Source organism: Planococcus citri, chromosome 4 (genome assembly GCF_950023065.1).
Source record: "Planococcus citri chromosome 4, ihPlaCitr1.1, whole genome shotgun sequence".
Classification (NCBI taxonomy): Eukaryota; Metazoa; Arthropoda; class Insecta; order Hemiptera; family Pseudococcidae; genus Planococcus; species Planococcus citri.
The window spans coordinates 51,579,406-51,597,657 of NC_088680.1; the positions used below are offsets into that span (position 1 = coordinate 51,579,406).

General features: G+C 32.6%; 2 protein-coding genes across 3 annotated transcripts in view; one reads left to right on the forward strand and one right to left on the reverse strand.

Annotated features, from left to right (window-relative positions):
- The window catches only part of LOC135844423 (cell adhesion molecule 2-like), a 60,453-nt gene extending 44,850 nt beyond the window's left edge, over nt 1–15,603 (reverse strand). Inside the window, exons 1-2 of one of the 2 annotated variants that reach the window (XM_065362628.1) lie at nt 15,340–15,603; nt 8,185–8,312 (exon numbers count right to left, since the gene is read on the reverse strand). In XM_065362628.1, the coding sequence (XP_065218700.1) occupies nt 8,185–8,242 (58 nt within the window). In that variant the 5' untranslated portion in view covers nt 8,243–8,312; nt 15,340–15,603. The remainder of the gene's footprint in view (nt 1–8,184; nt 8,313–15,339) is intronic. The other variant, XM_065362629.1, reaches the window with a different exon arrangement.
- The window catches only part of LOC135844420 (tetratricopeptide repeat protein 21B-like), a 217,528-nt gene that overhangs the window by 156,633 nt on the left and 42,643 nt on the right, over nt 1–18,252 (forward strand). Inside the window, exon 7 of the mRNA XM_065362622.1 lies at nt 14,715–14,874. The gene's annotated coding sequence lies outside the window, so the exon portion shown is untranslated. The remainder of the gene's footprint in view (nt 1–14,714; nt 14,875–18,252) is intronic.

Sequence of the window (18,252 nt, forward strand, 5' to 3'; positions counted from 1 at the left end):
AGTTTCAGGTGTCACTAAAATGGTAAGGCAATATTGATAAAATAGTCAAAAATATAATTCGAACACAGATCACGAATCACTGCTAAAAAAAGGGCGACTCGACTCATTTCCACGAATTACCTAATGATTCTTGATTTATAACTTCACATCAGGAATCATTGATTCTGAAATGTGATTCGAATCATTTTTTATTTAAAATGTGTTTCATTTTCTTGAAAACGATGTACATACGTAAAATAATTCGGCTGTTTTTATCTTTGTGTTTATGAAAATTATAATCATCAAGATATGCCTGTTTCCTCTTTCCTTGTTGATGTTTTTGGCTTACGTAAATTTTTTAAAAAATATATCAAATTTAAAAATGCAAAAACTGCAAAAAAAATCAACAGAAACAAAAAATCATAATGGTAGAAGGCAAAAGTAAATTATGATGATTTCGATTATTGAAGCAGTGATAGAAAAATCAACAAAAAATATATCTACGAAATATTGCGAAAATTGAACAAAATGTCAAAATGTTCAAATGAAGGGCGGTTTTCCAAAAAGCGATAAGTCAAAAATTATGATTTCGAGATAAATGATGTTTTTAGTGCCCATTTCAAGGCGCGATGCACTTGGAGTATGACGCCTATCCTGCATGTTGTATTGGATCTATCTCAACACGAATGTGTTGGTTTCGTGGTGTAACTCAAGTTTGCAGCGCTTCTGCGGCAGAAAAAGTAAACTGACTTATCGCCTTTTGGAAAAACGATTTTTCATGTTTTCATTTATATGATAGAACCAGTGTTGCAAATTGATGTAAGTCAACTCTAATTCACAATACAAAAGAATATGACCAAAAAAATTGATTACAAAAAATTTTACCTGTATTTTAAACAAAAATTAAGTACCTATTACAACACTATAAATTGAAAAAAAAGATTTTTGATTAAAAAAAAAAAATCTTACCACTATTTCGGCAATAAATTTACGAAAAAAAATTTTTGATTGAAAAAAAAATTTTTACCTGCATTTTGGCGATAAAATTGGCAAAAATGAAGTATTTATCTACAACACTATCATTAAAAAAAAATGTATCTGCATTTTGGCAATAAAATAAAAACGAAAATATAGTACATATTACAGTACTATCTATTAAAAAAACCATAATCGCAGCTCTATTTTGGCTATAAAAGTAACGAAAACGAAGTAATCATGACTTATTGCGTTTTGGAAAAACGATTGCAATCCGCAACTTACAGAAAATCTGGATTGTGCGTAGGTAAATAGGTATTTTGGGTGGGTTAGGCATTAAATAGGTGAGATACGACCTATAGAACACAATGGCATGAAAAACTCAATTTTCAAAAAACTTGACTTATCCACTTTTGGAAAACCGCCCTTCAAATATAAAATAAAATTGTTGAAAATTGTGAAAATTTGATCAAATGTTATAGAAATTGAATAAATTGTAAAAGAAGCACATAAAGTATCCTAGTAGGTAACTGTAAAATTGGCTTGGAAATCACATGAAAGTTAAATATGTACAGTACCAAAAATTGAGGAACTTTCAGTGAAATTGCGCCAACGTGTAGAGCAAATGTTTTAAACAAGATTAGAACTCATTATACCTACCTACAATGACATATAAATATCTACAAACGATCAAACTCGATAAAAAGTTTCGAAATTTGAGAAAAGTTTTGCAAAAATCTTATAAAATTGATTAAATATTCTCAAAATTTTCGGGAAAATGTTACTAAAATTGTAAAAAAATATCACGAAATTTGTCAAACTGACTTCTCAGTTGTGAAAATAGATTTATGAAAGATCAGCACGACGTGATTGAGCAAACTTCAAAAAAATTACTCTAAAATTCCCTAAAATGCCATGAAAATAGTTTTAAAAAAATGTCCAAAACATCAAGAAAATTGAAGAGAATTTTTATAAAAAATTGTTCAAATAATTATAAAAATTAAATACCTAAGATTTAAAACTGTAAAATTTGTAAAAAAGTTGCTAAAAACAGAAAAATTGAGGAAATTTTGACGAGTTTCGCAAAACTTGCATAGAGCAGGGTTAAAATAATCAAAAAATTACCAAAAACTGATGAAAATATTGGAACAGAATTTGAGAAAAATTTCATGAAAATTGTCTTACGATTAAACTTTTCTTGAACTCGCTCCCTCTAAGTTAAAAACAATCTTATATGTATTAGCTCTGAAGAACGAGTTTTGAAATTTGTGACATCAAAATAAGGTTTATTTTTGAATTTTTGAAGAATTTTCGAAAGGTTCAAAATTTTCAAAAATTTCAAAAAGTTGTTTTAAGAGCGATTTCAAAACTTTTTCTTAAAAGATACAATTTAATTGAGAAAAATGAGCCAATATGAATAATAACTTTAATTCACATCCCACACGTTGACAACGAACGAGTAGTTTCGAGCCATTTTGAAGCTTGCAGCTATTTATTAATTTTCTCCAGAAATTTCAAATCGAGCTGTGGAAGGGTCAAAAATGAACTTTGGTGCATATAACTTTGGTAAATATTTATTGGGCTTCCTCCCGGCTGTTTTGGGTGGTTATTGCAAAATTCCATGACTGACGTTCAAAAGTAATTTTTTGGCCAATATCATGTTTTCAAAGAAGGTGTACAACGAGCAGTTTTTTCGACAAGATATTGTCAAGTGTGTCTATATAATCACTCGACTTGAAATTAATCGAATGTAGTTTGACGTTTGTGCAGCCTCCAGCGAGTTTTTAAATTTCTCCAGCAAATAGCTCTGGAAGGATTAAAAATGAACTTCATCACCTATCCAGTTTTTAAATTTCTCCAGCAAATAGCTCTGGAAGGACCAAAAATGAACTTCATCACCTATAATTTGATTTTTTCTGTACACTTTCAAATTGTTGAAAAAAATCAACTTTTCAACTCAGCTTTCAGATTTGAACGAAATCAAGCTAAATCAAACGAGCGTGTCTTAAAACACTCCCACCAAAATTTCAGGTGCTGGTCTGCTGAAGTTCATTTTCAACTCTTCGGGAGCGTTTTGAAACTTGAAAGGGAATTCCAGGGTAAATTAGGTAAAGTGTTCCTATACCTACTCGGATTTTTGAAATTTTGATGAAACATATTGTTGGGTACTTTTAAAAAAATGTTGAAGCCAAAAAAGGTTTCCCCATTCTACCCCGGCCGCCTTGCTCACATTGATGAAAAAACTTTTTTTCGGGGGAGGGGGGAATTGTACCTACTTCAACAAGTTTTGAATAAAAAATTTTGAATTTACCCAAAATTTATAGAGGAGACATGAGTCTAGCCGCGTAAATTTTTTCAAAAAACTTTACCCCCCCCCTCCTCCTCCTCTTCCTCAGGGGGGGGGGGGATATTGACGAAAGAAAATTTGAAACCTCTGTTTCTCCAAACCTGAATTCAAGCTCACAAATTTTTTTCCTCTAAAAATATGTTCAGGTGAATACTATCTTCTAGAATTTTTGAACATTTTTTCTCCTGGTAGACCATCTTTAAAAACTCAAAAAAATCTTAAATGTATTGTTTGTACTTTGTGTCATAGCCCTGCCAAAAAAAAATACTAGTGCTGAACTTCTGAAATTTTGCATGTGAACCGTAAAAAACTGTAGAAAATGCAATAATTCCTCAAAAAGCTCATTTTGGGATCATGAGCACCTCCTCACCTAATTTTGAGTCTGAAAAAGCCAAAGGTTGACAATATGAGTGTCGTTTTCATAAGAATCAAACCCCCTAAACACAAATATGAAGTTGGGTTTACAGTTGGACCCTTCGAACAGTCCCAAAATAAGCACCACCATAAGCGGTAGTGGAGACATGCTGCACTATGTCAAATGCCCCTTCGTGGGTTTACTCAGAGGAGAGTAGATCATTGAAGTGAAGCACGGATCATGAATGCAAAATAGAGCAGCAAGACTCCACCTGATGGTTCCCCGCTGTCCCCCTGCCCTATATGCATGCCACTGCCCCTCTGTGCTTTGTTGCTTTGATCCACAGTAGGGAGGGGGGGTAAGTTACCCTAAAATATAGTTTTTCGCGAAAAATATTTTATTTTAGCGCTACCTAAGCCCTGTAACATTTTTTTCAAAGGCACATAACAATGTTTCATCAAAATTTCAAAAATCCGAGGACAGGGGCATTTTGCCTATTTTATCCGGGAATACCCTTTCTGGAGTTGAAAAGTTGAAAAATCACTGAAGACTCCAGATTGACACATGAACTATTAACTGTTGATGTGTGGGAGTTAAATTGAAAAAAGTCACTCACATTGGTCCACTTTGCTCTGAAAACTTGTATAGGTACTTCATGAAAAAGTACATGTGAAAATCGCCCCTAAAATTGATTTTTTTTACGTTTTTAATCATTTAAAAATTTGCCAAAAATCTAAAAAATGATCTTTAGAAATTTGAAATTTTGGTTACGGAGGTTTTAAGACTTGTTCTTTCAATCTATATAGTCGTAGCTAAAAGTATGACTCAAATTAAGGATCACGAATCACGTCTGAAAAAACGATTCGAATCACGAATCAAATCACAGCTTCTTTGGTCCGAATTGTCTCCCCAACCCTTTCCATAAATTTCTACGGTTCAAAAATAAAACAAAGAATGAATGAACATATAGAACACAACTTGTAAGGTTCTTTAGATGAATGAAATAAAATCTCATTTTTTTACTCAAACAGAGCAAAGCTTTCTTAGTTATATTATTCGATTTTCAGATAGAGAAAAAAGACCATAAAATTTCGAGCCTGTTATGCGTGAAAATATAAACTATGTATTTTCTAACATCGCGTCGTATTTTTTGGCAAAAAAATTCGACACCTGTGTTGAGCCTTTGGCAAAGATTAAAACGCGGCGATAAAAATATAACATAAAAATTTGAATGCGTAGGTCTAGGAGTACAGAAGAGGAGTGCCCTCCCTTCATAGAGTGCAGTGTAGCCGATTCCACGATGGTTAAAAATTCTTATACTACTTATAGGCACTTCAATAAATTGTATAAAAAGCGGAGCTTTTATAACTCGGACACGCAATTGTACCTATAGCGGTTCGATTTAGAAATAATAAAATTAAACTACGTAAAAAAAAAATTTCTCTGGCATCGTACGCGCGCTAGGTACACGTTTAATTTGACAAAAGTTATTTTAAACTTCTTGAACGAGCTTTTTCATTCGGTATTTTTTCCTAAAGTGAGCGTAATTTAAGTAATGGTTTTTCACTGCGAGGCATGTTGGCTTTATTTTTTAGTTTTTGTTTAGTTTTGTGCATTAAAGTGTAATTAGATAGCCGGCAGCAAAATAAACAAAATAAAACTAAAGGTAATGCCACGTAAGATTATCTTTATTACTACATTCCGTCGGGTATCCTTTTCTTTTTGTAATTGTTTGGTGTTTTTATATACCTACATTTTTTTCCCCAACACAAACACAGGGGCTAGTATCCTTTTTTTTTTTTGACAGAATACACATGGGTAGGAAGTGAACCTGGTAGGATAATTTTTTCATTATGACCCAACTATGATTTACAATGTGCTTTGTTTTTTTATTTTTATTTATGCGCGTGGACAAAGTTTAGGTTTTTATATTAGGGTGAGAGAATTATGAAGGTGACAAGCTGCCAATATCTTGAAAGGATTCGTACCTACTATAGGTAGAGGTAATCCGAACATTTGACGGTGCTGTCGTGCATCTGTAAATGTGTCTTTATATGCCAATCACGTTAAAAACAGAGATTACGGTGACTTTATTTTTTTTTTTGTGGGATAGTACCGCGTTAAAAATCTGTCGAAATGTGTAGATTATTAGGAAAATGATATAGCGAGGGTGCTGCCATCGCGTCCAGCCTATCATTTCCGTGAAAATGCTCGTAAATACGTGCCTTTCAAATTTAAATTATGGCTTATTGAAAAACTAGGTGTGAGCTGAAAAACGCGACGTATAGGTAGGTAAGCGCCGCAATGAAACTCACCCTCTCTGAAAGAATATTACCTACGAGTAAGCTTTAACTTTCGGCTGCGTCGCGTAGCACGTTGTTCGCCGGGTACTTCCTTGTTTACGTTCTTCGTGCTACGTTACACTCTACATAACGTCTCGTTAATGAAATTTCTATTTAGCTTAATCAAACTTCACGTATAATCAAATACCGCAGAAAACTTGCCCGAACGTGTGAAGTAAACGTGTTACTGTGTATGTACTATGTAGTGTGAATTTGGTGCATAATTCGTGTTTTAATGTTGCAGTTTTCGACTCCACGTGATGGAAGGCATTATGTCTCATGCAGGAGTAGGTGTATATTAACGAGGGAGGTATCCAGAATGGCGGAACAATTTTTGAACTGGATAAAGTTGTATAAAAAAATGGAAAAATATACATAATCGACCAAAATTTTTGGTGATCACGTGTAGAGCTGGGATTTTTATGCAGAAATATGATGAAAATATGCAATATTTTATGTGATTTTCTCATCTACAAAAATATGCAAAAAATATGCAAAAATTTCAGTTTGAGTGACTGACGTACTCCTGAAAAGGACTTTTCAAGCTGAAAAACATGAAAACTGTCAATTCAAAACAAAATCAACGCAGTAATCGAAATTTTTTTTTCTTTTTGAAAATTAGCAGAACAAGCCATTTTGTAATGATAAATTCATCATTAAAAAATTTGTGGATAAAATTTCAGTGCGGTTTTGTGATTTTTTTTGCAAAAAAAGTCTTAAAAATGTCAATTTTTGCAAAATTTCCTTAAAATATGCAAGAAAATGCCAGAAAATCCTCAAATAAGTATGCAGAAATATGCAGGGTTTTACCTAAAATATGAAAATAAAATATGCAATTTGGTCTAAAATATGCAAAATGATATTGGGCTCATTCGTAAGGAAATTTCGTGTTTCGTGGAGATCTTATCAAGTAAGTATGCACTTTTTCTAGTCCATAAAAAAATATGCAAAGCATTAAAATCCCGGCTCTAATCATGTGTATTTTTCGATTACTTATTGGTGAATTTTTAAAAATCAAGGGCCAAAAATGGGAAAAAATCAACATTTTACCGAACTGATTTCGAAATCTGAAAATTGGTAGGTGTTACCCAATCTAAGACCCGCCGAATCGATTGGAAACGGTTTTGAATAGTCTTGAGCTATTCTTTGGAGCATATTCGAAAGATTTTTGAAAATCTTTAATTTCCAAAATACGGCTGAAAATTCCAGAATGATTTGAAATCACCCCTAATCGACGCATTCAGCGTGTTGAAATTAGGTTTCAAGCATTCCAACTTCATAATTTAAAATTTTGTGTAAACAGATTTCAAAGATCTTCTGTATAGGCTCCAGAACTGTTCAAAAGAGTTCGAAACGGTTTCCAATTGATTCGAGAGGTCGAAAATAGGACACTTGCCACATTTCAGCTTTCTAGGTCAATTTGGCAAAATTTTTATTTTTTTTGAATTTTTGGCCCAAAAGGTGTTTATTTTTAAAAATTCAGTAAAAATCGAAAAATGCACTTCAGCACTTGAAATTTTGGCTGGTGATATTTTTTTGAACATTCTTTCAATTTAGCTTTGTATACCTTTGTTTAGAACCACACCAATATCTTGAGATCAAAAAGATCAAAATTATAATAATTTATGTGTGATGGGGGAGGGGGGGGGGGGTCAAAATTTCTTATGTTTCAATTTTTGAGAAAAAAAGAATAAATAAAAATTTTAAAATTTATGGTAAAAAGCTGGACTTTTTTGAAATTGTTTCAAAAAAAAAATAGTAGGTACAAAAGCAGGATAGCGAAGGCACTTGAGCAAAAATATAGTGCAAAAACAGGATAGACAGGACTTTTAAAAACCCTGTGATCCCATTTCTACTCAATTATTCAGCTTCTGAAAAAAATTCATCTCAAGTTTTACCCCCTCCAAAATTTCTTTTTTGTTTTTCATAAAATTTCAAAAAAAATTTACACTTATTTGAGTAAGTTGAATTAATTTTTTGTCACAAATTTAGGAAACAATATTCCATTGTTTTATCTCTCTAATTCTTATTTTCCAAGTATGTACACGAGTTCTGTCCAATTTACATGTGAATTTAGATTTTCTCTTGAAAAAAATGATTTTCTGGTGATTGATCTTTTTTTGTGAGATGGAAGAGATTATTATGAGATAAAAATTGATTAATATAGTAAGTATAAATTTTCTTACCACTGTTTGCCAGTAATATCGCCAGAATTGACACATAGATAATCTCCTTCGTGGGCATCTTTTCAAGAATCACATGAGTTGTTGATTTTGGAAACGAATTTCCCTCGTGCAAATTCTTATCTTCATTCCTGTGAAAAAAAATTAGGTAAGCTTAAATGTGACGAAACAAACCAAAGTTTTACAAAAAATCACCAATTTCCGCTCCTCGGTCATTATTTTGAGAGAATGGTTTAACATAAGGTTTTTCAAGGCCAAAAAACCGGGGTTGCCTCCTCCAAAGTGGTCAGAGACTAATTTTTGAAATTTGAATTGTCATTTGATTTCCTATTGATTGATTCCTATTTTGACTTTTTCGGTTCTTTCAGCCCCCCCCCCTCCTCAGCCATATTGAAAACTAGGACATTCACTAATTTTTACATCTCCACTCCAACCCTCTCAATCCAGCCTCAAACCAAGGCTATCAATACCAAATTTGAGCGAATTTCGTTGAAATGTCAAGGGATGATAGCCTCCTAGTTCTGCAGAAAAAATTAAATAATAAAAAAAAAATCGATATGCTAATCCTGGAATCAAGATAAACCGTAATGGCTTTCCATTTCTAGGTGGGAGGGGGGAGGCTCTAAAAATAATAAGGCTAAAAATCTCTGAAAATTCTAGTTCCTAAAGTTCTTGACAAATAAGAAAAATCCAAAAAATTGAAATTTTGAGGTTTTGACATTCTAACCTTTACATTATAGTGGTGAGAAAGGGTAACTTTTGGATCCCATCAGAAAATTTGAAATTCAATGAAATCTTTGTTCTTCGTCTGAGGTTTTTTATTGAAAAAAAGACTACATTGGTAGAGAAATTCTAACTAAAAATTAAGATTATCGACTTTAATTTCGTTTATTTTTGTTTGTTTTTATTCTTCAGGGGGTTCCATACCAGAGGACGAGCATTTTGGGGGGGGGGCAATGAAAGGTTTTTTCTTAGGAATACAATTGAGTGATGACATCTAATTTTTTTATGTTTTGTCATTCTGGGGAGCTCCATATCAGAGATTTACATTGTTTGGCGGACCATGGAAAGTTTTTTCTTGAAAAGGGGCCAGAAAGAATTGTTGTACAGAAATGAGAAATTTTCAAAAACATGTTATCGACTTTGACTTGTACCTACCTATTTCTTTTTTCTTGGTTTTCCCAAATTCAGTGGACTCCATACAAAGATACCAATATAACTTGACGGGCCAGGGGAAGTTTTTTTCTCTTGAAAATGAGTCAATTTAGATGAATACTGACGCAAAATGGACAATTTTTGGATTATTTGGATTTTTTAATATTTTTTTTTCAACTTGAGAAAGTAGAGGGGAGTCTTCCATCGTGAATTTTTTTTTTGGACTTGAGGGAAAAAGAGAAAATAGGGAATTATTTTCTCATAAAACTCGACAACTTTGAGTTTTGCGAATGCAAAAAAGAGAAACTTCAAAATAGGCGAGAGCCTTACTTTAGTTTAGTTAAATATCGTCTCCAACTAAATTTCTTTTTCAAATTGCTGACAGTGGAAATTTCAAATTGCCATTGAAAGCAAGATATGATCCCAGGGCTATAGACGACCCAACTACACCTACATACGTGCAAATCGAAGCAAGAATGCTGCGATATTTGTTAAATTTGACGGAACCCGAATCGAATGGTATACATATACGTATACGAATGAAAATGGTACATTTTTTTCATATCTTTTATGCGGATAGCTCGTTATAGGGGCCAGTTGTATTGATAACATAATAATACAAGATACCCTCATAAATAGCTTGTCAGTTACAGAGTTTGTAACGCTTGCTGCGCTCTTCATAACCGCTATCTCTTTATTAATTGCCTTTTCCAAACAGATTACCGAGTTTCTTTACCCCTTGTGATTTTAAAAGGATAGCCGCGTATTCGGTCGGTGGCAGTCGATATAGTAGAGTTGTTGACAAAATGGGTAATTAACCGAGTTACGTACTCGAAAACCTCATCGCGTTAACCTTTTTTGATGCTTATCGGTTGAAGTAATTAACATTAATTCCGACATTTTGCGAAGTTTTCACTTTTTGTTGTATTTAATTTACGAGCCGTACGGTTGATCCGAGTCCTGCTAGGTGTATAGAGCTTTTCCTGGCCTGGCCAGAGTTACAATTGCTATACTGCTTTGAACCAACGTTGAACGTATGTGAGAGAATTTAAGATGAAAAAAGCTGCAATGATGGATAGTGACGTAATTATTTCGCAATTCCGCCCGAAAAACAAGTTAACCATATCCTCTTTATGTAGGTAGGTCTAACGTGTGTATGCGAATTTGTACATGAAAGATTTACCTCGAGTGCCTAGTACCTACATTCGTTAGTAATACCTATTTTAAATTACGTGTAGGTAGGTATATTTGCTTCGATTGCAGAAGCCAGATTTTATTAAATTTATTCTCAGCAGTTTGGCAAAGTAAAAAGGTGCTTTTAAAAATTTAATAATAGGAGCAGAGGTTTAAGAATCATACAGTTGTACCTTACCTATACTACTACCTACCTACTCCTCGAATAGGTCTCAAGTCTTTGTTAATAATAGCTTTTTTCTTCGCTTTGTCGAGAGTTTTTTTAGTTTAGTTTTTCGAATTCATCTTTCAACGCTGCTTTACCTTTGACGCATTTGCATGTTTACTAAAATTATTAATACTTTGGCTTACGTTCGCTCGATTGTGTACCTGTACCTACTTCCGCAACCTACGATCGAACTTCAATAGACGTTGGCGGTGTTGTTGTTATGGTGTTTTTCAATCGGTGTTAATTCAAAAACAAGTTTTCGAATCATTTTTGACAATGCCAACGAGCGACTGTCTTAAAAAAATAAATATAGATTTTATGGGTTCGAGTTGATCGAATTTAATTGAGTGATCTGAGTACGGTTAATATGTTTTTTGGTAAAAATTTGGGTGGGAGCTAAAAAATGTTATTTCATTTGCTAATTAATGCTCGAAAAAATTGTTTCTTTCTCTTCTGAACTTTTGGCAAAAAATTGATCCAATGAGAAGGTTTAATAATTATCGATGGTATTTTTGATCTATGACTCGAATAAAAAATCAAGTACCTATTTAAAAGTAGGTATATGCATATTAACATGTTTTATCAATGCTTTGAAAATTTTCAGCAATTTTTATGCTAATTCCCCCCCTTGTTTTCAAAAATTCAATTTTTTACAATCATCGAAGTTTATTCATCAGGGCAATCACTCTTCATAACCCAACTTTAGAAGCCAAATCTGTGTCTGTAAGTATTTCTATGATTTTCTCAATACATATTTGATATTGAAATAAGTAGTTGGAAATCTGAAAGAATGTCTGAAATTTTATCCTGATTCCAATACAAAACCTGGTGAAAATTCGGAATTTGTTGGCAAAAAAACGTTAATTTTTCGACAAAATCACCGATCTATTCTTAAAATTCTTTTTTTTTTCAAACGCTTTTGCCCTCGCTTTGCTCGGGTCAATTTGGTTCTGTTCTGCAGAGTTACAATTTTAAGAAATCCATGATTGAATTTGAAAAATGTTGAGTCATTTTTTTCTGAACAGATTAACTAGATTTTCAAAATTTTCTGATACCTACCACAGTGTTCAGCACGTTAAAATTTTGATTATTGTCGCCAAAGTTACAATTTTTGTCGGAGAAATGTCATGATACGACCCCCCCTCCTTGTAACTAAAATACCCCCCCTTTTTCACATAACTTGGGAATTGTCAGTCAAATTGGTTAGGAATTTTATGGTTTCTACACCCCCCGCCCCCGCAAAACCACTTCGCTTAGTCATACTCGTATTTTTCATCGAAAATGCAAAAATTGTAAATGTTGAATTTTTGAGTTTTTGGACCTTTTGAGGTGCAAAGATTGGTCCAAACTCAATTTTGCAAATAACAAAATTATAACTTTTGTTTGAGAAATTTTCACGTCCAGTGCATTAGATGGGTCGGAGGGGGAGGGAGAGGAAGGGAGGTGGATTCTCAAGGAGGGGGGAGAGGGTAAAATCTATCCTGATGTAGCTCATTTGAAAGGAAATTTAATTTTGAACACTTTTAGTGATTATCAGTTTTTCATTTTTTTCCGATATTTTTCCATAAAAATAGGAAAAACGTGATTTTGACTGTTCTTAGAAATGAGTTTTGAGTTCTGGAGGGGTAAGGGTTGCTCCAAACTGAATTTTGCTGATAACTAAAATTATCGAAAAGATATCAAGGAACAAATTTTGTTTGAAATTTTTTTTCGTATAGCCCATAGATAAGGGTAGAGACTTTCTCAAAATTTTGCTTGTGTAAAAAAGTCACTTTTTTTAAACATTTTTTTTTATTTTTAAATTAAAATTTTTCCCTTTTATGTAGGTACCTACTTCCGCTTTCTGTCAAAAATTGTTTAAAGTCCAAGTTTTTGTCAAAGTTGCCAAAAAAGTGTTGCTTCTTGCCAAAAATTGTCACTTTTTGCTTTTTGTCAACATTTTTGGAAAAAGTCACTTTTTTACATTTAACAGTGATTTCCAAAGTCGTGCAATTTGCCAAAAATCACCAAAAAGTTTCACTATTTTGCTACAAATTACTGAAAATTGTAGCTTAACATAGATACAAAAGAATTCCAAAAAGTCCATATTTTTTCAAAAATTGCTGAAAAATTCTCGGTTTTATGCCAAAAATTGCCAAAAAGTTTTGCTTCTGACAGAAAATTTGGAATAGGTGTCATTGTTAATGGTTTTCCAGTGAGCCCTTTAATATGTAGTATTTTTATATTTTCCTTCAAGACCGGAAGCGTGTCATTACAGTAGGTACAAAGAGCAAACTTACGGCGTCTTACAAAATAAAAAATAGGTCCGTTGAGAAAAAAATCAAAACAATAAAAAAACATTGAAAAAAATGATATGTACAGTTTTAAGAAAATATACCTACAGTTTGTCGAAATATTTAAAAAAATCAAAAATCAAAAAATGATTGACTTTGAATTGAAAATAAAATTGAAAAGACGTATCAATCTCTAATTATTAGCGTAGGTACTTGAAGTAACAGTAATATTTTACATTCTATTGAAATGTGAGGGAAAGTTGAAAAGAAATACAAAAAAAGCGAGTACAATGAACGTCGAAAGAATGGAGCATTTTATTGTATTTTCTCAAAATATAAGTTTTTAAAAAGCACAGGGTGGCCAAAAAGGTCAGTTTGACGCTTAGAATTTTTCCTCATCGAATAAGTCGAGAATTAGCCACATCTCGATTTTTAGCTTCCCAAATTAATTTTTTCGCGTTCTGGAGAAGTGTAATAAATAATAATTATTCTGGAGAAATCGAAAATCGCACTGGAGGCCCCAGAATGGTTGAAAATAATGGGATTCAGTATGAGAAAATTCATATTATAGTTTCAGAACTGATTTTCATAATTTTTACTAAGCTAAATAATTTCTGTTTTAAAACATAAGTACTTATGTAGGTACCTACTGAATTAAATCGCCAAGAATGTTTCATTTTGAATATTCAAACATTCGACAAAAATCGAAAAATTAATTTATGGAGTTGAAATATTGGTTATGGGAGTTTCAGATCATTTTTTTCAAAATCGTCCTTTCGTTCAAATCTGAGTTGGACATTTCGAGATATACTTAATACAGAGAAATGATTGCTTTCGTCGAGCTCTATCATCAACTTACTTTTCTTGGCCTACAAAGGCCTTATCGTATTCTCAATATAAAGGATTGGAGAGGAAAGAACGAATGCAAAGTAGACAAATGAATGGTCGTTTCATTTTCAAATTGGACCAATTTTGAAAAAAAAAACAATCGGAGAGTAACCTCTTTGAAAATATGATCATTGAATTGATGATTTATCACATTCATCAAGTCCAATGATTTTTCGGTCAAGTACCTGAGTTGTTGGTAGTGATTTTTGGGCAGGTAATCCCAAATTTTGTCAGACTATGATCGCATTTGTGGCCAAGTGTTTATAATGGATGCAAAAATGCATACAAAATTGAAAAATGAAACAAAAGTTCTCCCAAAAAACACACCGAATAAATTCTGAAAGATGCACTCGATGATCCAAAAAAAAAAAGGACGAGAGCACGACACATGAAATAGCAGAACGGGAATCACAAAACGCGAATTAATCCTCACGAAAGAATTTCAATTTAAAATCTACCTCTAATAAGAAGAACTTACACACTACGTTAGCAATGTGAAAATCTGAAAAAAGGAAGAGGGAGGCTCTCCTCGTAATTTAATTCTTGCGAAAGAATTTTTATAGTTGGAATTGATTTCTGAATATTCGGCGTTATCACGAGAACATCATCAAAATGTTGACGAAAGTACCAACACACACACACTCGTTCCATTCTCTCTCGCGAAGGAATTTAATTTGAAATTTCTTCGAAAAATTATAAAATTAATTTCGATGTAATTTGATACCGTTGTGTTTAGAATTAAAATTGAAAATTTTCCAACTTATTAACGTTAGATAATTGAAATTTATTTCACAATGGTATCTTCAATTTTACAGGTATGCAGTTTTCGTGAAAAGACCGAAGACGCAGAGATCGTGTTGGCGTACTGTCTTCGTCGTCGTTAAATTGGTTTTAATTTTAAAAATCATTCTGGTACCTACGTTGAAGTTGAAGATGGAAGACGAAATACTTATAGTTGGAAGTCTCATTCGAGAGGTGAGTTTGAAATTTTTTAATTTCATTTATTCCACGATGAAAATGTTTCTTCTTCGAGGAGTCTTTGTATCACATTTCGAATTTTCGACTTCGAATTACTTTTCTTTAATTTATTTCCCAAGGTGTAGGAGAAATTTTACAAGTGACGAGTTAGCAGGGTTCTGGTGAGAATTTCATCAATTTGTCTTATAGAGTGGAGAATATTTTCAGCTCGATTAATTCGAATCGTCGTAAATTTAGCTTAATATTTTGAGATTAAAATTGAATTTAAAAAATACCAAAGATGGAAAAAAATTGTAAAATTTTAAATTTTACGAGTCGTTTTGATATTTGATCAATTTTTAAAATAATCGTCGAAAAATTGATCAATTTTTATAATTTTGTTTCAAAAAATTGATAAAATAAAAAATTAAAATTGGTTTTAAAAAACGTCCAATTTTACACAATTGAGAAAAATTTACTTACTGAAGGCTTATCTCCGTTCAGATTTTTTTTTCACACATCGAATAAAAAATTTCCATAATTATTTTCGTTTCTCAAAAGTCCAGCGAGAATATTGCATAATAATTTTAACACGATTCGCGAACTCGTAGCGGCATCACGGACCCAAAAACACACACCGTTCGAGAAAGAATTGCATTTTTTCACTGTCTGATGTTGGTATTCTCGTGCATCATAACGACCGAAAGCAACAAGACTCGAGACGAGACGATTTTGCGCACAATGTTGATTGCATGTCTGGTGATAAGGCGAGTAAAAAGTAAGCAAGCGAATCAGTTATCAATAAAAATAGTTTCGGCGGTGCGTCGACGATGCGATGGCTTTTGAAGGCGACGTCGACGTCTTTTCTCATTCCCACAACCTGCTGTGCCCTGTACCCTCCTCCTCTGACCTTTTCAAAGTATTTTTCTAATTAGCGACGTTTAACGCGCGCTAAATGAATTTCAAAATACTTTTATACAAGTTTACCGAGCTGGGCGTTTTGTGTTTTGAAATGTTTATTAGAGTGTTTTCGTTAGTCGGCGGTTTATCGTTTAATAGGCCTGGTAAGGGGGTGAAGGGGGGCTGGGCGCTGGGCCGGCAACAGAGGTGGGTATTATACGTGTTTTAATCGTTTTGTCGGCCAATTTTATTATCGCGCCGAGTTCAGGCGTATGATAGGCAGTTTTATTGACGCGAGGGATTTCAATTTCAAAATTTTCACTTGGCTTTGTAGTACAGAACGTTGTTGTTGTTAGAGTTCAACTCGTCGTAAATTTTTTTTTCTCGACTCGATTATCGAGGTTTTTTTCTCGTGTGACATTTTTTCGACGTTTAACGGCTCGTAATTTTTATCGAATTGAATATAATCCGAGTATTAAGCCTGCTAGGTCTGATGATTTTATCATTTGCGCTATGATAGATGAATATTTTTTTAAAATACGTGTTAATACATATTATGTCATTTTTGATTTTCAAATGTCGTCTGTTTAATTCGAATTTAATTACTGGGGAGATTTTATTTTCATATTGAAGTATTTGTCATACTATTTTCCCCCTTTCTCCCCTTCACCCTTTTGGGCATTCGTGATTGGTGAACATTCGAATGATATTTTTCAATCTATGTAGTTTTTCGAGATTTTGTTACGATTTAGTTATAATTTAGGACTTGGTTTGTTGTTTCATTGGTCTTGTCGATATTTTAAAAACTGGTGTAGGTTAATTTTTCAACGATTGGAGTGGTCCATGATATTGCATTGAAAATTTTCTGCGTATTTTTGGCTTAATTTTACAATTTTAAACCAATTACCGATGGATGTCTTCATAATTTTGGTACAATTTCTCAATTTTTAATTGAGTTTTAAGCAACTTCTGAACACATTTCAGCGAATTTCTGGTATACGTAATTTCGTAGGTAAATTATTCTACAATTTAAAGCAGATTTTGAAATGATTTTTATTCCTCACAATTAAATGATGAGTTTCTAATTTCAAATTAAGATATTTTGGATGGATTTACTTGAAGGTCTTGTGACAACTCTCCGATTTCAAACAGATTTTTGGTAGGTAGGTAGGTAGGTAGGTACTCGCATCTTTGAATAAATTTTTTCTAAATTTTGGAATGAATTTTTGTTTCTTAGAACAATTTCTTTAAACTTTTGAATTTTTAGTCGATCTGAATTCTGAATTCAGGTACGGAAAACTGAAACCAAAAGTTACTGAGAACTGATTAACCGAAACTGAAATTTAAAAAAACTGAAACTGGATGAAATTATAACTGAAAACTGCAGGAGCTGAAAAAATACGAACTGAGAACTGAGAAGTAAAACTGGAACTGATTTTTAGATGATAACGTAAGTTCCTAAGTAAGCAGTAGGTAGTCAAAAAAACATCTTCAGCTGATGGAGAAGTTGCCTATCTTAAATATCAAAGGAACTAAAGCTTTCGAGAAAAATGAATGGAACTGAATCTTCATTTTTAAAGAAAAAGAAAATAAGCAGTCAGTAAATCCTTCAAAAAATAAAGAAAAAATTTTTCTGATAAGTTTTTAAGCCTAGTTTTAAAATTAAAGATACTGCCAGAGATTTAATCCTGAACTCGAAAATTTCCAAAAACTAGTTCTAGACCAACATTCTTCATTAAAAAATTAAATCTGGTAAATTAATCAACTCCTGAAAATTTATTTACTTTTTCAATTTTTCCACAATTTAAAAATTACCATCTCTTAGCAAAAAGTACAATTTTTTGAAAAATTGAAAATACGTTTTTGAAATTTGTATGCCAAAAATGAATTTTACCATTTCTATTGGATTTGAACTTTGGAGACTTTCGTCATTTTCATTCAATATTGAGCAATAAAAAATTACACTTTTTTCATTTTTTTGAACGTTAAAATAAAGTAGCAAAAATTGAAAATCAAAAAATAGAGTAAGCGCAGGTAATATGGGGTGCATAGATTCAAACTTTTCCTGAACGAATTTTTACTATCTTTAATTACTTATTGGTTGAAAAAAAAGTTCAAAATCAAACAATTCAAAAAGTTGCAGGTAATATGGGGTACCAATAAAAACTACAATTAGTAGTTGACTTTGAAAAAGTCAAAAAACATTTTTTTCCAGTTTTTACATTTATGCACGCAGAAACCATGGTTTCCCATGATTTTTTTCATAATTATTTGATTTGTCGAAAAAATTGTTGAAAATTTACCCAAAAAAATGGCAGATCTGTTTAAAACCAGTGTTTATGACAGACACAGTTATAAACCAGTGGTAGTGATACACACTGTTTAAAACCAGTGTTTGTGACAGACACTGTTATAAACCAGTGGTAGTGACAGACACTGTTATAAACCAGTAGTAGTGACAGTCACGGTTTAAAACCTGTGTTTGGGACAGACACT